A 16,730-nucleotide genomic window follows, 5' to 3' on the forward strand; every position below is an offset into this window, starting at 1 on the left:
ATTTCTCTTCATATTAATTATTTATTATACTTTATACCATGTTGGAAAGACGTTAGGTTTTGTACAAGATAACGATGTAAAGCTAATTTCGGATTTACAAGTACATACTAATCGCTCATCAATTATTTTTCTAACATGTTGGTCTGAAGGTAAGCATTATTTAATAATAAACTGTTTATATACGTGTGAACTAATAGTATCATAAATATCCATCGTTACAATTTTTTAGACGAAAAAGTAAGAATGTTTAAGAGTTTAGACACACAGATAAATAAACCAATTATGATTAAATTTGCAAACTTTGGCGATATTATTAGCATTAATGACGAACAACAAAATATATTATTAATAGCAGATCTGAATTGTGATCAAGCATCTTCATCTTTAAAAACGGTACGTACCTATATTAAAAAACGCAATAGTGCAAATAATTAAATGATTATTCACCCTATTGCGTCTGTTATCAAGTGCATAAATAAAATAAGTATATTTATTTGTTTTTCGGCCCCACACAGTAAAGCAATAACAATATACAATGTGTCATGAATTACATTTCATTCAAGATCACTTAATTGCATTTTTATTTCTTACGTCTTTAGTACGAGGAAAGGAAATTATTCCGATCGCCGTTACAATGGATTTTAATTACAAACGAAACAAGAAATAAAAGTGGCAATATTTTTCACTTTTACAATAACATCAATATTTTATTGGACGTTGAAGTTATGATAGCGCAGAAAATACAGGACAAATACGTTATTGAATACGGTATAGTTAGTTAATATTTAATAGATCCTTACTAGTACAGTCATTTTTCAAGAAATCTTATGAATGATAAGAAGATTACTATTCTTCTACCACCCTTAATTGCAACTTTAAGAACCGAATGATAACATAATATATATTGAGCCTTTTATTTGTAAGTGTCTATAAAATTATTTCGAATAAAATGTTTAAAGTAAGAAAGCTGCCAGTATGCAATAAAAATAAATTAATTGCAGTCTACAAGATAAGTAATCAATCACGTTGGCGGTCTGAATTTTTCGGAGAATGGAGCTCAGGTCACGGCTTACAAAAACATAAAGATTGGGTCGGAGTGGCTGCAGTTCGGAGGAGAATTCTCGATGAACATATTATCAGTGTCTGTTACGTTCTAACAGATACTGATAGCATAAATCATTTAACAGATGGAGAGTATGTAGCAAATGTTATCTTATGTGACGTGGTGGAAATATCCTTAGAAATTGACAAGACAAGACATTTAACATTTATAAGATTTTGATAAAACTAATTGGCGTGTCATAAAAAGCTAATAATTAGTTTTATGGTAAAGTTACTTATTTTTAAGTACCGCAGTACCTACTTCTCACCGTTTATAATAAAAAAGAAGAAAGAATGTAAGAACGGCAAGATAAGGGGTGACGGAATTCTTATAATATTGTCATCTTATTATTAAGCTAATAAATTGAACTCACATTTCAATAAACAATTCATCAGTATCATATATAGTATTGACCATAGAAATCTAAATATCAAGGTATTGTGACAATACAATTACGTAGCTTCTATTATGTGCGTCATTTTAATGTTTATTTCCATCTACGTAAAAAGAATACTAAAAGAATTCGTATACACATTTTTCTAGGAACGATCATATAGACACGATAACAAAAGTTAATTTTCCCACAACAAATCATTTGCTAGATTTTCTTAATGCGAGCAGGAAATATATCTTTACTGACACATGGGGATATAGAATCAATAATACTTGGAATGGAATGACTGGATATTTGCATAGAGGTGAAGTTGAAATTGGAGGTGAGATAAATTAAACAAACAGTTTAATTTTTGTAAAAAGTTTTTAATGTAGGAAAGTTGAAGAAAATATAAATGATCCGAGCAAATGTTTTGTCATTATATATAAAATATTTAACATCGCATAAAAATACTTTATTATCTACAATTAAACCTAATTTTAATTCTGCTCTACCTTGTGTATTATATGATTTTTGACACGACTACGGGCTGAAAACTAAAGCCAGTATACCAACAGCTATTTCATAATAATACGTGACTCTATAAAATAAAATAATCTGTAGGTAAATTACACTCTTAATAAATGATATTCTGTTAATAATATTTCATTCCAGGCTCTCCCATGTTCTTTACGTCACAACGAATTTCCGTTGTTGAATACATTTCGAGTCCAACACCAACGCGATCCAAGTTCGTATTCCGGCAACCAAAACTTTCATATGAAAATAATCTGTTTGTTTTATCTTTTCAAAAGTATCTTTGGTATGGCACGGCAGCTCTGATTGTTCTTCTGTTTTTATTCTTATTTATTGTCACTATTTGGGAGTGGAAAATTTCCGGCAAGCATTCATCGGTACAGTATAAAATTTTGATATAACTTTTGTTCTTAAAACCATAACTTTAGCATCTGAACAAACAATAAATTTACAACACTTTTATGTATTTTAGAGAGTTGGTAATTCGTCCGTGCTTCAGCCTAATGTATTTGATGTTGCATTATTAATATTCGCGGCCTCTTGTCAGCAAGGGACACATGTGGAACTTAAAGGTGTATTTTTATTTTTCGTATAATACATATTATGCAGGTTTACTAATGTATAATGTATATGCATATGTACGTATGCATGTACCTGTGTCTTTTCGTTAAGTTAATGTTAACATTTAAAGGGTCTGAACTTACAGGTTTTAACAAACTTCATACTTTTACGGTTACACTTCTTAAGGCTGCAGTCTAGCAAAATTGCGTTTTCAACAAGTTATTTGACAATTTTTTCCCGGCTAATGAAATGATAAACTGAATTTTTTTTTCTTGTTTATCAATTAATGTTATATACGCAATGCGCGTGAATTTTTTCACATTTATAAAGTTACTTTATGTTACCTTAATCAGGCCTTCAAGATAAGTCTCTTTCCCCCAAAATCATTTCGAGCTAAGTTTGTGCACTCACTACGTTGCAACCGATTACAATTTACACAATCTGATCAGCGCATTATTATCCTTATATAGTCGTTATTAAAAACTGCTGAACACAATTGCCGAAAAACTTATGATTTTCTTAATTAGAACGTTATAAATTCATTAAATTTCCCATTTTTTGCCTTACAAAATCTATTGATAAATACTGCTAAAAGTTATTTTTTCCATTAATTTATTCGAGTTGGTTGAAGACCAATGAGTACTTATTAATCCTTTAAAAGAATTTTTTTTTGAATTTTGATAATTCTTTAAATATTAAAAAAATATTTAAAATAATTAGGAAAAATCCTAGCGAATTTCTTTAGTCGCGCTCCTTGGGCCGGAGCGTTCTGACGTGTGCTCTACGCTCGATTTTCCTTCATACCGAAGTGAAAGTTGCTCTACTTCATTAAATTTAATATTTTTGTTAATTGATTATTTTTATCTTAGTTTTGTGCAAATATTCGTATTTTTAAACATTTGATTTCGATATGGAAAATAAACGAAAAAAATATGCGTGTAACTATGTACTTACTAGAAAAAAAATTATCTTCGAACATAAAGTTAATGAAACCAAATAGATTGCAAAGGTGATTGGCAACAATTTCTTTATTTTACGGGGTGTCAGTAAAGGGATGTATATTTCTTTAAAACTAAAGTAAGCTCATAAATTTTCTTATAATATATTTTTTTTGAAGTTCCAAAAATGTTTATTTTTCGTTTGAGAAATACGAAATATAATATAAACTTGTATTGAGAACTTGAACTTCCCAAGTTCATCCGGGGAAATCCCCATACGGGGAAAATGATTTGTTTACTCCAAAATTATATGCCGAGGTGTTTTAATTTTTTCTTCTAGTCATTTTCAACGTAGCGGCATGTTGTTTGATTATTAATTTTGTAACTTAAATACAGGATGTTGGTTTTATATTCTGATCTTACAGACGCGCTGACAAATTTAGTCCGCCATTTCTAGTTTAGTCTACCAACTCTAAGTACCAATATTAAAACGAATGGATTATCATCACATCATCAAAAATCAGATGTAATGGAAGATCACAATAACATAGAAAATTCAGTGGGTGTTGAGAACTAAACAAACAGAAGTAACAGAGACGCAAAGAATAAAAAAGAGGACGAAAACGATAATTCGTTGATGCTTTGATGCGTTGAACAGCGTAAAGGAGAGGAGGACAGGAAAACATTATGAATGTGGATGGTGGATTGTATACAGGGTGTAATCGTTAAGTATGTGCAGGCGATTATGACGTTATTATTGCAGGTATCAAAAAACTAAAAACTGATATCGAAATTACTTTACCTAATGAGCAAAATGACAATAATAACTTTTTAAAAGTATAACGAGAAATATCTAAAAAATTTACTTTATACACTCCCATATCAAAAAGGGAAAATGGGACTAGTAGAAGTTAAATGTCTAATTCCGGCAAAAGACATTAATGCGGAAGATGCGGTTAAAAAAATTTAATATTTGAAATACAATGCAAAAAATAACACTTTTAAGAATCATGACTATTTTTTCCAAATTCAGGGACAACTAAACGTTGCAGAAGCAGAAGTCTGCTTATTTGCTGTTTGGACTGGAGTGAATCATTCGTTAAAAATAGAATATATAAAAAAGTATGTAACGTTTAGGCAAAATAAAATGATGGACCATTATCAAGATTTTACATAAATTGCCTACTGTCAGAATTGATTGATTCGAGACTTCAGCATTCGATGCCCATCAAGGACCCATCCTATATCATTCAAGCGATTGAAAAAAAAAGAGATAAATCCAGTGCAACCGATAAAGCATCAGAATGCTAGCAAAAGATTTATTAGGTTTATCAATATAAATCTATATATTATACATAATATAATAAATCTGTAGAAGACGCGAAGACTGACATCCGCGCGGACGGAGTCGCGGGTGGAAGCTAGTCAGAAATAAATATCTTTTGTTTTCATTTGCGTATTTTTCTATTTTATAATTTTTTAACACAAACATTACATTTTTTTATTATATACAAAATTTGTTTATCCGTTTTATTAGTTAAACTGAACAACTTTCACTAAGAAACTTAGGTCGAAAAAAATGTATAGAGTTATGCATTTTGTATGGAAAGCTTATTTTTTTTTATATTTCGTCCAAAATTCTTTGTAAAAGTTGATCAGTTATATAAACATGAAGTTGAAGATATCAATAGAAAGTATTCGCAAATTTTGTGTACTGATAAAAAAAAATCACCCGGTGTAATTTTCACGAAAATTTTTTCAAATTGTCATTTTTGGTACTTATTACGAATATTAAATTATACGAATGATTTAATTTTTAAAAATTAAGTGGAGCAACTTTCCCTTAGTACATTTGTATTATTTACATATAGGATGACAGGATGCATTTGTTTGCACTACTAGACCAAGCCCTTAGGACGTTTGTCCACTACAAGGAATTTTACGGTCCGGCATTCCGATTTTTTACTGTCCGGTATGGCACGCCATTAATCTATATACTAGCTTGTGCACTATACGTAATTTTACTGTCCGACATTTTACTTTTCCCTATTCCGGATGGTTTTTTGTGTCTACGAGTCGCTGTAGGTATAATTGTTTTCGAATGCCCACTTGCTCGGATTTTACTGTTTTTACTGCATATGCCAATTTAAAGCAAGCTCTTGTTTTACTTTCTTTTAGTTGGCAATGAGATTTGAGAAGTCGGTATTGTTATTTTATATACATTGACCAAGCATTGACCTATAATTATTATCTAAGTAAGTGTTGGTAAGTTAAAGTTCAAGTGGGAATAGCTTTAGCTCCTCGTCACCGATTAAAATAAATAAGTGAAACACGCATTTTAAATCTCTTACGGAACTTTACTTTTTATTATAACGAAGTAATATAATATTTCACCTTCTATATTTTTTACTCGTTTCTTGTAAAATGCAAAAACAATCATTTATGATAGCATTATACCGCCAAACTTCCTTGAACTGTACCGCACTGATCCGAGTAAAGACGGACAGGTGCACAAGCAATTCATCGGTTTTTTCATGCCACACCGGACCGTAAAAAATCGGAATGCCGGACAGTAAAATTCCTTGTAGTGCACAAGCGCCCTTAATGTATAAATAATTTTATTTATCTAATCAACTCGATAATAAAAACTGTATAATATCAATTTCTTAAATTCACAATAATTATCTCCCCAAGTAACATAAATCAAACAAGTATTTTCTATGAGAACAAGTTTTCCAGTAATCAGAATATGTAGGCATCTGCCTAATACAGACTAAATGGAATACAAACATGTTCACAGGAAATAATTAAGCTCGGTTTGCCATCATTACAGTCTCTCTGGGTTTCACTGCGTTGTTAACGCCTCAACATCCCATATTTGAATAAAACGATTTGTTTTGTCGACAGTAAAGCTATATAACTTTCCGATCTTGAACACTTCTGTACATTTCATGCAATGGTTAGGCATAAGCTTCAATTGTTGGTTTATAGAATCATCATGAATTTCTCTTAGAGAATACAATTAGCAAGTTCATGAGATAAGATTCCTATGAATCTTTCAGATTAAAAAATAACACACAAATACTTACTTAGTAATAACAATAAGTCTGCAAAGGCTAAAGATTTCATATTTACTCAGATTTTTTACGAAACTATTCCTTTTTCTTTCAGGTTCTTTAGGACGTATTGTGCTACTGCAACTTTTCGTTGCGGTAACATTTCTATACACGTCCTACTCTGCGAACATTGTCGCTCTATTGCAATCCAGCTCCTCTCAGATTCGATCCCTAGAAGACTTGCTACATTCTAGACTAGCTTTTGGAGTTCACGACACTGTTTTCAACAGATACTATTTTTCAGTAAATATCTCTTTACAAAATTATTTTAGTGCACCTGTAAAATTAAGTGTGGTTAAATATATATGTTATGTAGGTTGAAACGGAACCTATCAGGAAAGCGATATATCAAACGAAAATTGCACCAGCTGGAATCAAACCAAGATTTATGAATATGGAGGAGGGAATTAAGAAAATGCGAAAGGTAGGTCTAAGTTTAGACGAATGAGGATACGTCAATAATTATACAACACAATAACAATCCTTATGGCAAGGTACGGACTTCTGGTCTTTCTCAATTACATGTCGTATTTTTGCAAAATAGTGACTTAAATGTTATAATGTAGGGATTCTCTTGGTACTTTTAAACACATCGCTTTTCAGGGACTATTTGCTTTTCACATGGAAACTGGAGTAGGTTACAAATTTGTTGGCAAATACTTTCAAGAGGGAGAAAAGTGTGGACTGAAGGAAATCCAATATTTGCAAGTGATAGATCCTTGGCTTGCAGTCAGAAAGGACACGCAATTTATGGAAATCTTTAAAATTGGGTATCAATTCTTTGCATTCCATTTCGAATTTTTAAAACTTAAAGCGTATGATAGAGCTCATTTTTATAATAACACTTGTTTTAACGTCTTCCTTTCTAGAACTAAACGCCTCCAAGAACATGGATTACAGCAAAGAGAGAATCGTATGTTGTACGAAAAGCGACCGAAATGTTTGGGAAGACAAGAGAATTTCGTATCAGTCAGCATGGTAGACTGTTATCCCGCAATTCTGATACTATCTTATGGCTGCCTTTTGGCTGTGATATTGCTAATTCTAGAAATTCTCAATAACAACAGAAATATTTTGAAGAATACATCCTGCACAAAAATAATAAAATAAAACTCTACAATTACATACCACAGAAGAACAATAGAACTAAATCAAAGCAATTATTTCCTAGAACGTAGATATTAATGCTCAAAAGCCTAGCATTAAAGCTTCAGTTAAAATAGGAAGCAATTAGAAAGCATTAGTTATGTAAACACAATACCCTCCTCTGTGATTAACGTACAGTTCTAGTTAATACGTGTGTAGCAATTATTAAGGAAAGTAACAATTTCTTGGAGCAATTATGCACAAATATTTTATATAAACTTTGCCTATACGAGCACACTCTCCTACCATTCGCAGTTGTTTTGCTGTCTGCAATATGAAGCTTTCAGCCAATATTATTTTTTCTGCTTTACTATTAGAATTTATCAATTCTCTAAATGTTGATGAAATTAATATGGCAGTAGACGTTATTAATTCTTTTCGGAAACCGACAACGATATTGGCATTCGTTTGTTCAGATGATTGTAAGTTTTTTTTTTATAAATACCGTAAGCACACTTCTAATATTATGCTAATTACAATACATAGATGATGATTTTGTTGAGTTTGTACCTAATAAATGTCTGTCATGTTTTTTTTTTCTGTAAAGAAGGGAAAATTTTGAATTATCGCAGTTACCGCGATTCTTTAAAAATAATATTAACTTATTTTCAATTTGAATAATACATAAATTCAAACTCTAGCAAATTATCTGAAGCTATATCGCAAACTAAATAAAGGCCACTTATCCAAAGTAATGGACTGTATGAAAAATGCATATGAAATTGAAAACGTGATACCGCATCAGGAATTGATGTTTCTAGTGGACGGAAAATGTTTACAATGCAATCATTTTCTAGAAAAAGTAAGTATGTACCTACCTATATCGCTTCCTATATTATAATCTAACTGTTTAATGTTTATAAATGTGTATAAATATTTTGTATGATTTTTTTTTTATTTTATATACCTAAACGTTCATATGTTTTTGCGAATTTTCTAGGTAAACAAAAATAATCTATTTCGTTATCCAACTCGTTGGCTTATAGTCGGTAAAACTGAAGAAATGAAAAATTATAATATGAAAATCGATTCTGAGATTATCGTCGCTGCCAACGAAACATCTGGGTATAATTTATACATGCGTGAGTATTTTCATCATCAGTCAAATAACACAATATATAAATATGTATAAGATTTATAACTAATAAAGTTTTCTTTTAGCTTACAAAATATCGGAAAGCAGGAATAGTACCGTAAAAGAATATTTTGGCTCTTGGACAACACAAAGAGGTTTAAATAAAGCTCAGGCTATGATATATTCGACTTCAATGAGGCGCAAAAATTTAATGGGAATACTTATAACTACTTCGAGTGTTATTAGCGAAGAGAATACGAAAAACGAAATAATGAGCTTAAGGTTTTTATTGAACTACTCCAACAAAATAATCGAAAAAGTATCTTACAAGAACTCTACCAAGGGCTCTACCTTACTGCTTAGCTTTCATTGCATTTATATTGTGTAATTAACGTAGGATTACTAATTAGTAGACTAAAGTTTGCTGTACCCAGATGTTACTGCAGCTGAGCTATTTTTCTTAAGTTAAATGTAGAAAAATAAAATAAATCTATGAATTATTGGCATAATTTATTGGCGAAGTGCGTGTTCGCAGTAGATAACTAGGTATATATATTTTTCGTTTAGTGTTAGTTATGATGATTAACATTTCAGGAACATTTTTGTGGACACAGTAGCTAAAACTAGTTACCGCCAAATTATTCCACTTTTCGACTTCATGAATGCTACAATGCTTACCATTTTTACGGATACTTGGGGGTATATAATAAATGGATCGTACAATGGTATGGTTGGTGATATGGTTCGTGGAAACGCAGATTTAGCTGGTAAAGTATGGAATAAAGTAAATTCTTATTAGATAAATCTTATTCTTTGAAAATCACAATACACTGAAGAATTTTTTAAGGTTCTACAGTTTAAAAAGACTGGTGAATTTTGAGCAATTACATTTTATAGGATAGGTAATTAAATACCTAATTAATTGATGCTAATATATTGTATAATTTCATTTTCTGTTCAGGTACAATCATATTCATAACAAAACCTCGGCTTGATGTGTTAGAATATCTGGTTTATCCATCGCCCCCTACAACCAAATTTGTCTTTCGTCAACCATCACTATCATACCAAAATAATCTATTCATATTGCCGTTCAAACCAGTTGTATGGATGTGTATTTTTGCATTGATATTATTACTCACAATTATCCTGTTCATAAATGCTTATTGGGAAAGCATGAAGCTAGTTAATAAGAATAATGTAAGTTATTGACATCTGTTTGTCTATTTGAATGTCTCTGAGAAAATGATTTCAATATTTAGCATAGTTATGTAAATAAAATCGACACTAATAGTAGGTATCTAATTCATAAATCGATTTGTTATGCATTATAATGTTATTTTTTGAGTGCAAAAATAAACGTTAGAAAACAGAGGGAAAATGTAGAGTTCAAACAGAAAATTAGTGTCAAAAACTCCTTATGATTATTTAATATAAATGTACGATACCTATAGATATAGTTATATTTCTTATAGATATGTAAGTACTTAATATTTATATTTGTTTTCAGCGAGACCAAACGGTACTAAGACCAAGTATGAGCGATATTGTTATAATGATAATAAGTGCTATTTCTCAACAAGGAAGCTCTACTGAATTAAAAGGTTTCAACAAATAGTACAATTTCCTATTATTAGATTTATAATAATTGGTGATGTTCTAAGGACGATGTTACAAGATAATTGTCTATAGCTAAGTACTTCCTCTACACAGGAAAGCGGAAACATTTTGTCATAAATTACCTACTTATTCATAATAATAACATTATTTTTAAAACATAGAAAAAAATATTACCTTAACCTTTTGAAAAATCGATGGATGGATTTTCCGCATTCCAAATTGCTCTAAATCTTTGGTTCAAACTACCTAATACATTTATCTTCCAGGTACCCTAGGCCGTGTTGTGATGTTCATATTGTTCTTTGCTTTCGTCTTCTTGTTTACTTCATATTCAGCTAACATAGTTGCATTGCTACAATCAAACTCGAACCAAATCAGGACCCTCGGTGATCTTTTGAACTCCAGGCTTGAACTAGGCGCCGAAGACACCACGTATAACAGATATCATTTTTCGGTAATAAATTTAATACTTAGAATAATACATTTACATCATTGAATAGGTCATTAAAATTTAATAGGTCATTAAAATATTAGATGACAGAGAGATTTATTTGCATAGAGGACATATTAATGAACCAATAACGCAGAAGTAATATTTTTTATTCCAAATAATTCATAAGGCTTTTTGGATAACACCTTACATGAAATCATAGATTACATTTTGTAGAGCTATCCGTTGTGATATTTATCGTGAAATACAGATTTTTCACAAAGCATTTTACAACAAATTAATTGTATTTTTGCTACATGTACTATCCACATATCTGTTATCTATACTAAGCTAAGTACATTATTCCGTTATATTTTCCTTGATTCACTAGTAATTGTCATAATGTTTAGTTTTCGAAGACACTCATGTATATTTAAACGTATCGTTTTACATACTATTAGTCACATTTATGAACATAATATCTTTACAGACGGCCAGTGAGCCCATAAGGAAAGCTATTTATCAAACCAAAATAGCCCCTCAAGGATCGAAAGCAAATTTCATGAGCTTAGAGGAAGGCGTTAAGAAGTTACAAACGGTAATAAAAACATATTTCCGGGGAAAAATATGTAAAACACAACAGGAAGTAGATATGAACATTTTCCTTACCTTATGTATGCAAATTAGTCGTGAAAATGACAGTAATGATGATTATTTTTGTAGATAGGCTTTTTAGCTTCATAAAACATTATTTTCCTATTAACTAGCGATTATCGTTCTCATTGTATTTCATTTACAGAGTACAAACTGAAATATACATACCTATATATTGGATCCAGTTAAATATTATTTAATAAAGTCTGTTCCAGGCAATGAAAAGAAGGCTCCAATCCTTCTCCAATCAGATCAACTTTGTCTATACTTAAATAAAATTAGTTACAAATGTTAAATTAATATAAATTTAACGTTGTATAGTTGACGTAAATTAGCCACACTGTTAGATTTAGATAAAAACTATTTCATACACATTTTTAAAATGTTTTACAGAAACCATTTGCATTTAACATGAATCTAGGCACTGGATACAAAATAGTTGAGAGATACTTTCACGAACATGAAAAATGTGGTCTTCAAGAGATTCAATACATTCAAGAAAGCAAAGCCTGGCAAACTTGTCGTAAGAACTCGCCCTATAAGGAAATTTATAAGATTGGGTAATCCTAATTTGTTATAGAAGTTAAATAATGTCTTTACTTAAATCTACTATATAAAAATAAGTCGGGTTTTCCTTCCTGACGCTATAACTCCAGAATGCACGATGCATTCGTTGGAAAGGTCTCGGGCTCCGTGAGGTTTATAGCAAAGAAAAGGTGTCTCTGGTGGCGAAACGGAGTTCGCCCGGTTTGCAAAAATTCATACATTAAAGAGAGACAATGTCAGCTTACTGCAAAGATGTTGGCTGTATAATTTTTTGTATTTAATTTATCGGATAAAGGAATAATTATGTACATCAAGTAAATAGTAATTTGACTTAAAGATATACCTAGTTACGCTTACGTTGAAGAAATTAATATTATGTAAAGGCTCTATACTGATAATATTTAACATATATTTTCATGATTTTACATAATATACTCTTGGTACATAAACAATCCCTTCCAGCCTCATGAGAAACCAAGAACATGGACTGAATGATCGAGAAAATCGGATGGTCTACGCGAAGAAACCTATGTGTGCTTTCCGTGGCAGCAGTTTCGATTCAGTCAATATGGTTGATTTCTATCCAGCTCTACTTTTGTTGGCATATGGATGTATTTTATCTGTATTATCTCTCTTCATTGAAGTTTTGTATTGGTTCAGAGCCACACGTAAATAGACTATAAGTAACTATAGTAGGTACCTATATGGACACAATGTAGTAGCTACCTACCTACCTTCTTGAATATTTTAGCTTTTGTTAAACTACAACTGAGTCACAGCACATTATAATAATATGTTATAAACAAGTAAGGAATGTATTGTGTAGTATAAATAATTATTGTTATGTTAATAATCGTCTATCGATCTGATGGAAAACTTGACAGTTGTGCTAATAAAATTTGTTTTGCTTGGTCTTTGGCCTTTTTTTATTTAACCTAAGTACCTATACCTACTAAGTATTTGAAACAATCTTAATCGTGTCAGTTATAGAAAAAAATTTAAATAGTTTAAATAGAAAAAATCAAATTTGTCCTTTGCCTATAAATATTCCGAGAGGATGGATTCTCGGCAGAAAATACAGGTGTCCCACTATCGGTATACTAAGCGCGAAGGAACTTGTAGTCTTGCATATACTGATCACATAAAATTTTTTCCTTAAAATTCATGTCTTCTTCTCTATCTTCGCGCAGCCGGCATATAATGCTTCGCTAATGTGAGCATTTTGTCTATGAAAACATAATCAAGTGCGGGTGGCAAAGTTGGGCGGGTTGCTTTTTAGGGGTGTACACAAAGAGTTATAAGAATTATTCATATATTTAAAAAAATGCATCTGCAATTTTATAACTATTTTTTACGTAGGTAGGTACTCAGCGTATGCAAAACTATAACCTCCATTGAGCTTAGAATACCGACGGTGGGCAGTGTGGTGGGCAGGGACACCCTGTATATTAGACATTTGCTATAATTAATAAATAATTTCCGACAAATCTTATCTATTTCGAGTCCGATGTGGATCAATATCGTGATTTCTGGATTGCTAATGTATAAAGCATTAAATGCCAACTATCGCGCCGATAAGATAATATGAATTCTATACGCATTCAACTGCAAAGACAATAACAATTGGTCATGTTGCTTTTATAATAAAGATACAAAAATGAGGGAAACATTAGTTATTCTGGTGTTATTAAATATTTTGTTTCAACAAACGAATGGTAAGTGATAACCGACTTTATTCGTTTTTCCTTTACGTAGATACAACTGGGGCATCCCTGATTAAATTCATAACACTGTTCTATATTCGTTAATATCCAATGTGACGTTATTTCTTGAAATACTGTGGTACCTAGTGCAGAAACGTAGGTACACAGTAAAAAAATGTAAACTCGGTATGATAATTAGGTATCGTAGTAAGTTTCTAAATTATATAAATACCATTCAGTTTCGACAACCCAAGATATTAATTACTTTTAAGTTTTGACTGGCATTTTACAATAAATTAAAAGTAAATGAAAATGTATAGGATATTTTCATAATTGATTCAATCCTACTATACATAACATGCAATATAAATGCGACAGTTTGTGAGTTTTTATGTTTGTTACACTTTTACGAAAAAACTGCTCGATGGATATGGATGAAACTTAACAGTAGGTAATATAGGTTGTACATGTATAAAAATAATACATAATCTATAGAAATATGTACTGGATTTGCCCTGCCGCGGCCGTTGAACGCCTCGCTTCACAGCTAGAGTGCTTACCAAATATTTTTTCAGGACAATTACTCTGTTATGTATGTGGATTTTCTTCAGTCGACTCGGACAGATCATGTCTTACAATAACAAACGACACGCAGACTGTTAACTGTTCATATAAATATTGTACAATTATGAGACAGGAGTTTCTGGTGAGTAACACTTTAAATTCGGTACTTAGATATATTATAAGTCTAGATAATATAATGTACAACGAATTAAACCTAAATGTGTGATAATATTCTCATTATATTATTTACTTATAATATGTGTAAATAAACATAACAAAGTACCCTTATATTTTAATCGAAATAACGCCGTTACTTTTACTCAACTTTATAAAAAGAGGAGTCTCTTATCTTATCTTACCCACTTTATTTCCTTTTTTTTAATTACTATCTACTTAAGAGTGTTCATCGATTTTTATTTTTCTACGATTAGAGTCGTAATAGTTAATTGTTTAAGAAATGAGACCTAAAAATCGTGTTTCTAATCTATTTTTAAATTATAATTTTTAAAGAGTAAAGTTCTTATTTGTACTGACTGGTCGGTAAAATATTATAACGTGTGTAAATTACAGGATCCCAGAGGAGTCGTAGCAAGTTTTACGCGTAGTTGTTTACAATCACCGGACTTTTTGAATCATGAAATTACGGATTCAACTTTTCGAACCTTTTATCGAGCGTGTACATCAGATTTATGTAACATAGGTAGGTAAACATTAAATTAAATCAATTTAATTAACTATACCTACTTAGGTACCTATTTTTCTTTCATAAATTACTCACACAAAATATGTACCTAGAGCAATTTTTTTAAATATTAATTTTACAATTTTTACTTCAGGTGATGGAATAGAATCTGTGACTGGCAGTAATTTATATCCAAGACGCCCAAGTAACGTCACCAATTTATTGGTACCTGGAACTGGCAACCTTTAGACGATATAACAAGCGATGTAATATAATATATTGTACATAAATTGTTGTGCGAGAAGTTTAATTTTACTCAAAATAGTCCAGTTAATTTCAATATAAATATGTACCTACTTAAATATATTGAAAATGAAGTTATTTTAATTAGCGATTTAGCGATTTTTATATCAGTTATATAAAGCATATATTAACTTATAAGGGAAATTATTACCACTCCATATAATTAGACATTATACCGGTTAGAATTTAGATTGTTTCTTAATTCATTTGCTAATTTGTAAATGATGGAGATAAAAACTAAAATTATGTTTACCTTAGTAGGTTGGTACAGTAGTACCACAGTATTACAATATTATTTCCTACAGTAAGAACACGCCTTTGATGTCGCGCGATGCCGCCGCCAGCGTAGGTACTTACGCTGCCACACGAAAATACGCTAGGGTTGCAACAAATGGGAAATAAAACAATTGTGATTATTAATATTATGATGAAATCATTTATTCATATGTACATTCAAAATAATTGCGATTATTAAATCTGATGTAATTATTTGTTCATAAATATATAATTACAGATATTGCACTGCTAAATATTATTTACGTGGACACTTTATTTTTGGATGTTCTTAATTGTATATTATAACATATAACTAAGTAATGCATTCGCATTGGGATGTACAATCTGAGTAGAAAATAATGAGGACAACATATACTTACATCGCTTTGATTTTAATTCAACAGATACAATTAATACAATCTTTCTGAAATATTGTTTCCATACGGGATTTCAATATAGATTTACATCCGTAAACGGAACAGTTTGTGCGCGCCATAATAGAATATGTAAGTACCTATGTATAATAAAATTATTACACAAAAAATACGACTGCGTCGTCCTTTCGCGCTAGGTAAGGCAAACTAAGCGTGTTTGCCTTACGCGGCCCGCGTCGCCCGACCCCCCGCCAGTTCCCCTCCGTTTCTCTGCACAAGTACATTCGCTTCCGTACTGTATAGATATTGTAATACTGTGGTAGTACACTGTACCGACCTACTAGAAAATAATGGAAAGAATGAAAAGTCCTGAAAAGATCACTATCTAGCGATAAGACCGCCACTTGGACATAATATTTTTCTCTTATTTTCTGTTCTTTCTATAAAGTACTAATCTGGGTAAACTACGCGCCGCGGCCGGGAGATCGTAGAATTCGTAGAAACGCCTGGTATTAATTGCAAAATATTTAAAACAATACTTTTAACAAAATATATCATAGAAGACAGAAGAACAAGCTGTTAATTAATTAATAGTGAACCTAATTAGGTACATTATGTTTTTATTGTAAGAAGACGAAAGTTTCAATGTGTAATTTCATACTATGCTAATTAATACAATCTCAGTGTATTTTATTGTAAAAAATAGCTACCATATTTCGCTATTTATTCA

The 16,730-nt window shown here is 31.0% G+C and overlaps 2 protein-coding genes across 2 annotated transcripts; both read left to right on the plus strand.

The window, feature by feature from the left end:
- The first annotated feature begins 282 nt into the window (after positions 1 to 282).
- Positions 283 to 13,011, plus strand: LOC149486491 (ionotropic receptor 75a-like). The gene is made up of 17 exons (XM_089697913.1): positions 283 to 393; positions 600 to 768; positions 1,002 to 1,194; positions 1,646 to 1,818; positions 2,151 to 2,394; positions 2,487 to 2,584; positions 6,683 to 6,870; positions 6,944 to 7,051; positions 7,231 to 7,397; positions 7,497 to 7,731; positions 8,714 to 8,855; positions 8,935 to 9,130; positions 9,443 to 9,615; positions 10,735 to 10,922; positions 11,389 to 11,496; positions 11,946 to 12,112; positions 12,561 to 13,011. Exons 1-17 carry the CDS (start codon positions 283 to 285, stop codon positions 12,772 to 12,774), a joined length of 2,874 nt encoding a protein of 957 aa, XP_089554039.1. The 3' UTR covers positions 12,775 to 13,011.
- Positions 13,012 to 13,688: 677 nt separating this feature from the next.
- On the plus strand, positions 13,689 to 15,327 carry LOC149486492 (uncharacterized). The gene is made up of 4 exons (XM_089698135.1): positions 13,689 to 13,813; positions 14,377 to 14,507; positions 14,936 to 15,065; positions 15,202 to 15,327. Exons 1-4 carry the CDS (start codon positions 13,756 to 13,758, stop codon positions 15,294 to 15,296), a joined length of 414 nt encoding a protein of 137 aa, XP_089554261.1. The 5' UTR covers positions 13,689 to 13,755; the 3' UTR covers positions 15,297 to 15,327.
- The last annotated feature ends 1,403 nt before the right edge of the window (positions 15,328 to 16,730 follow it).

Source organism: Colias philodice, chromosome 8 (assembly GCF_061535455.1).
Source record: "Colias philodice isolate Cphi_HAF_F1 chromosome 8, ilColPhil1 Martin Lab GWU primary, whole genome shotgun sequence".
NCBI classification, from domain to species: domain Eukaryota; kingdom Metazoa; phylum Arthropoda; class Insecta; order Lepidoptera; family Pieridae; genus Colias; species Colias philodice.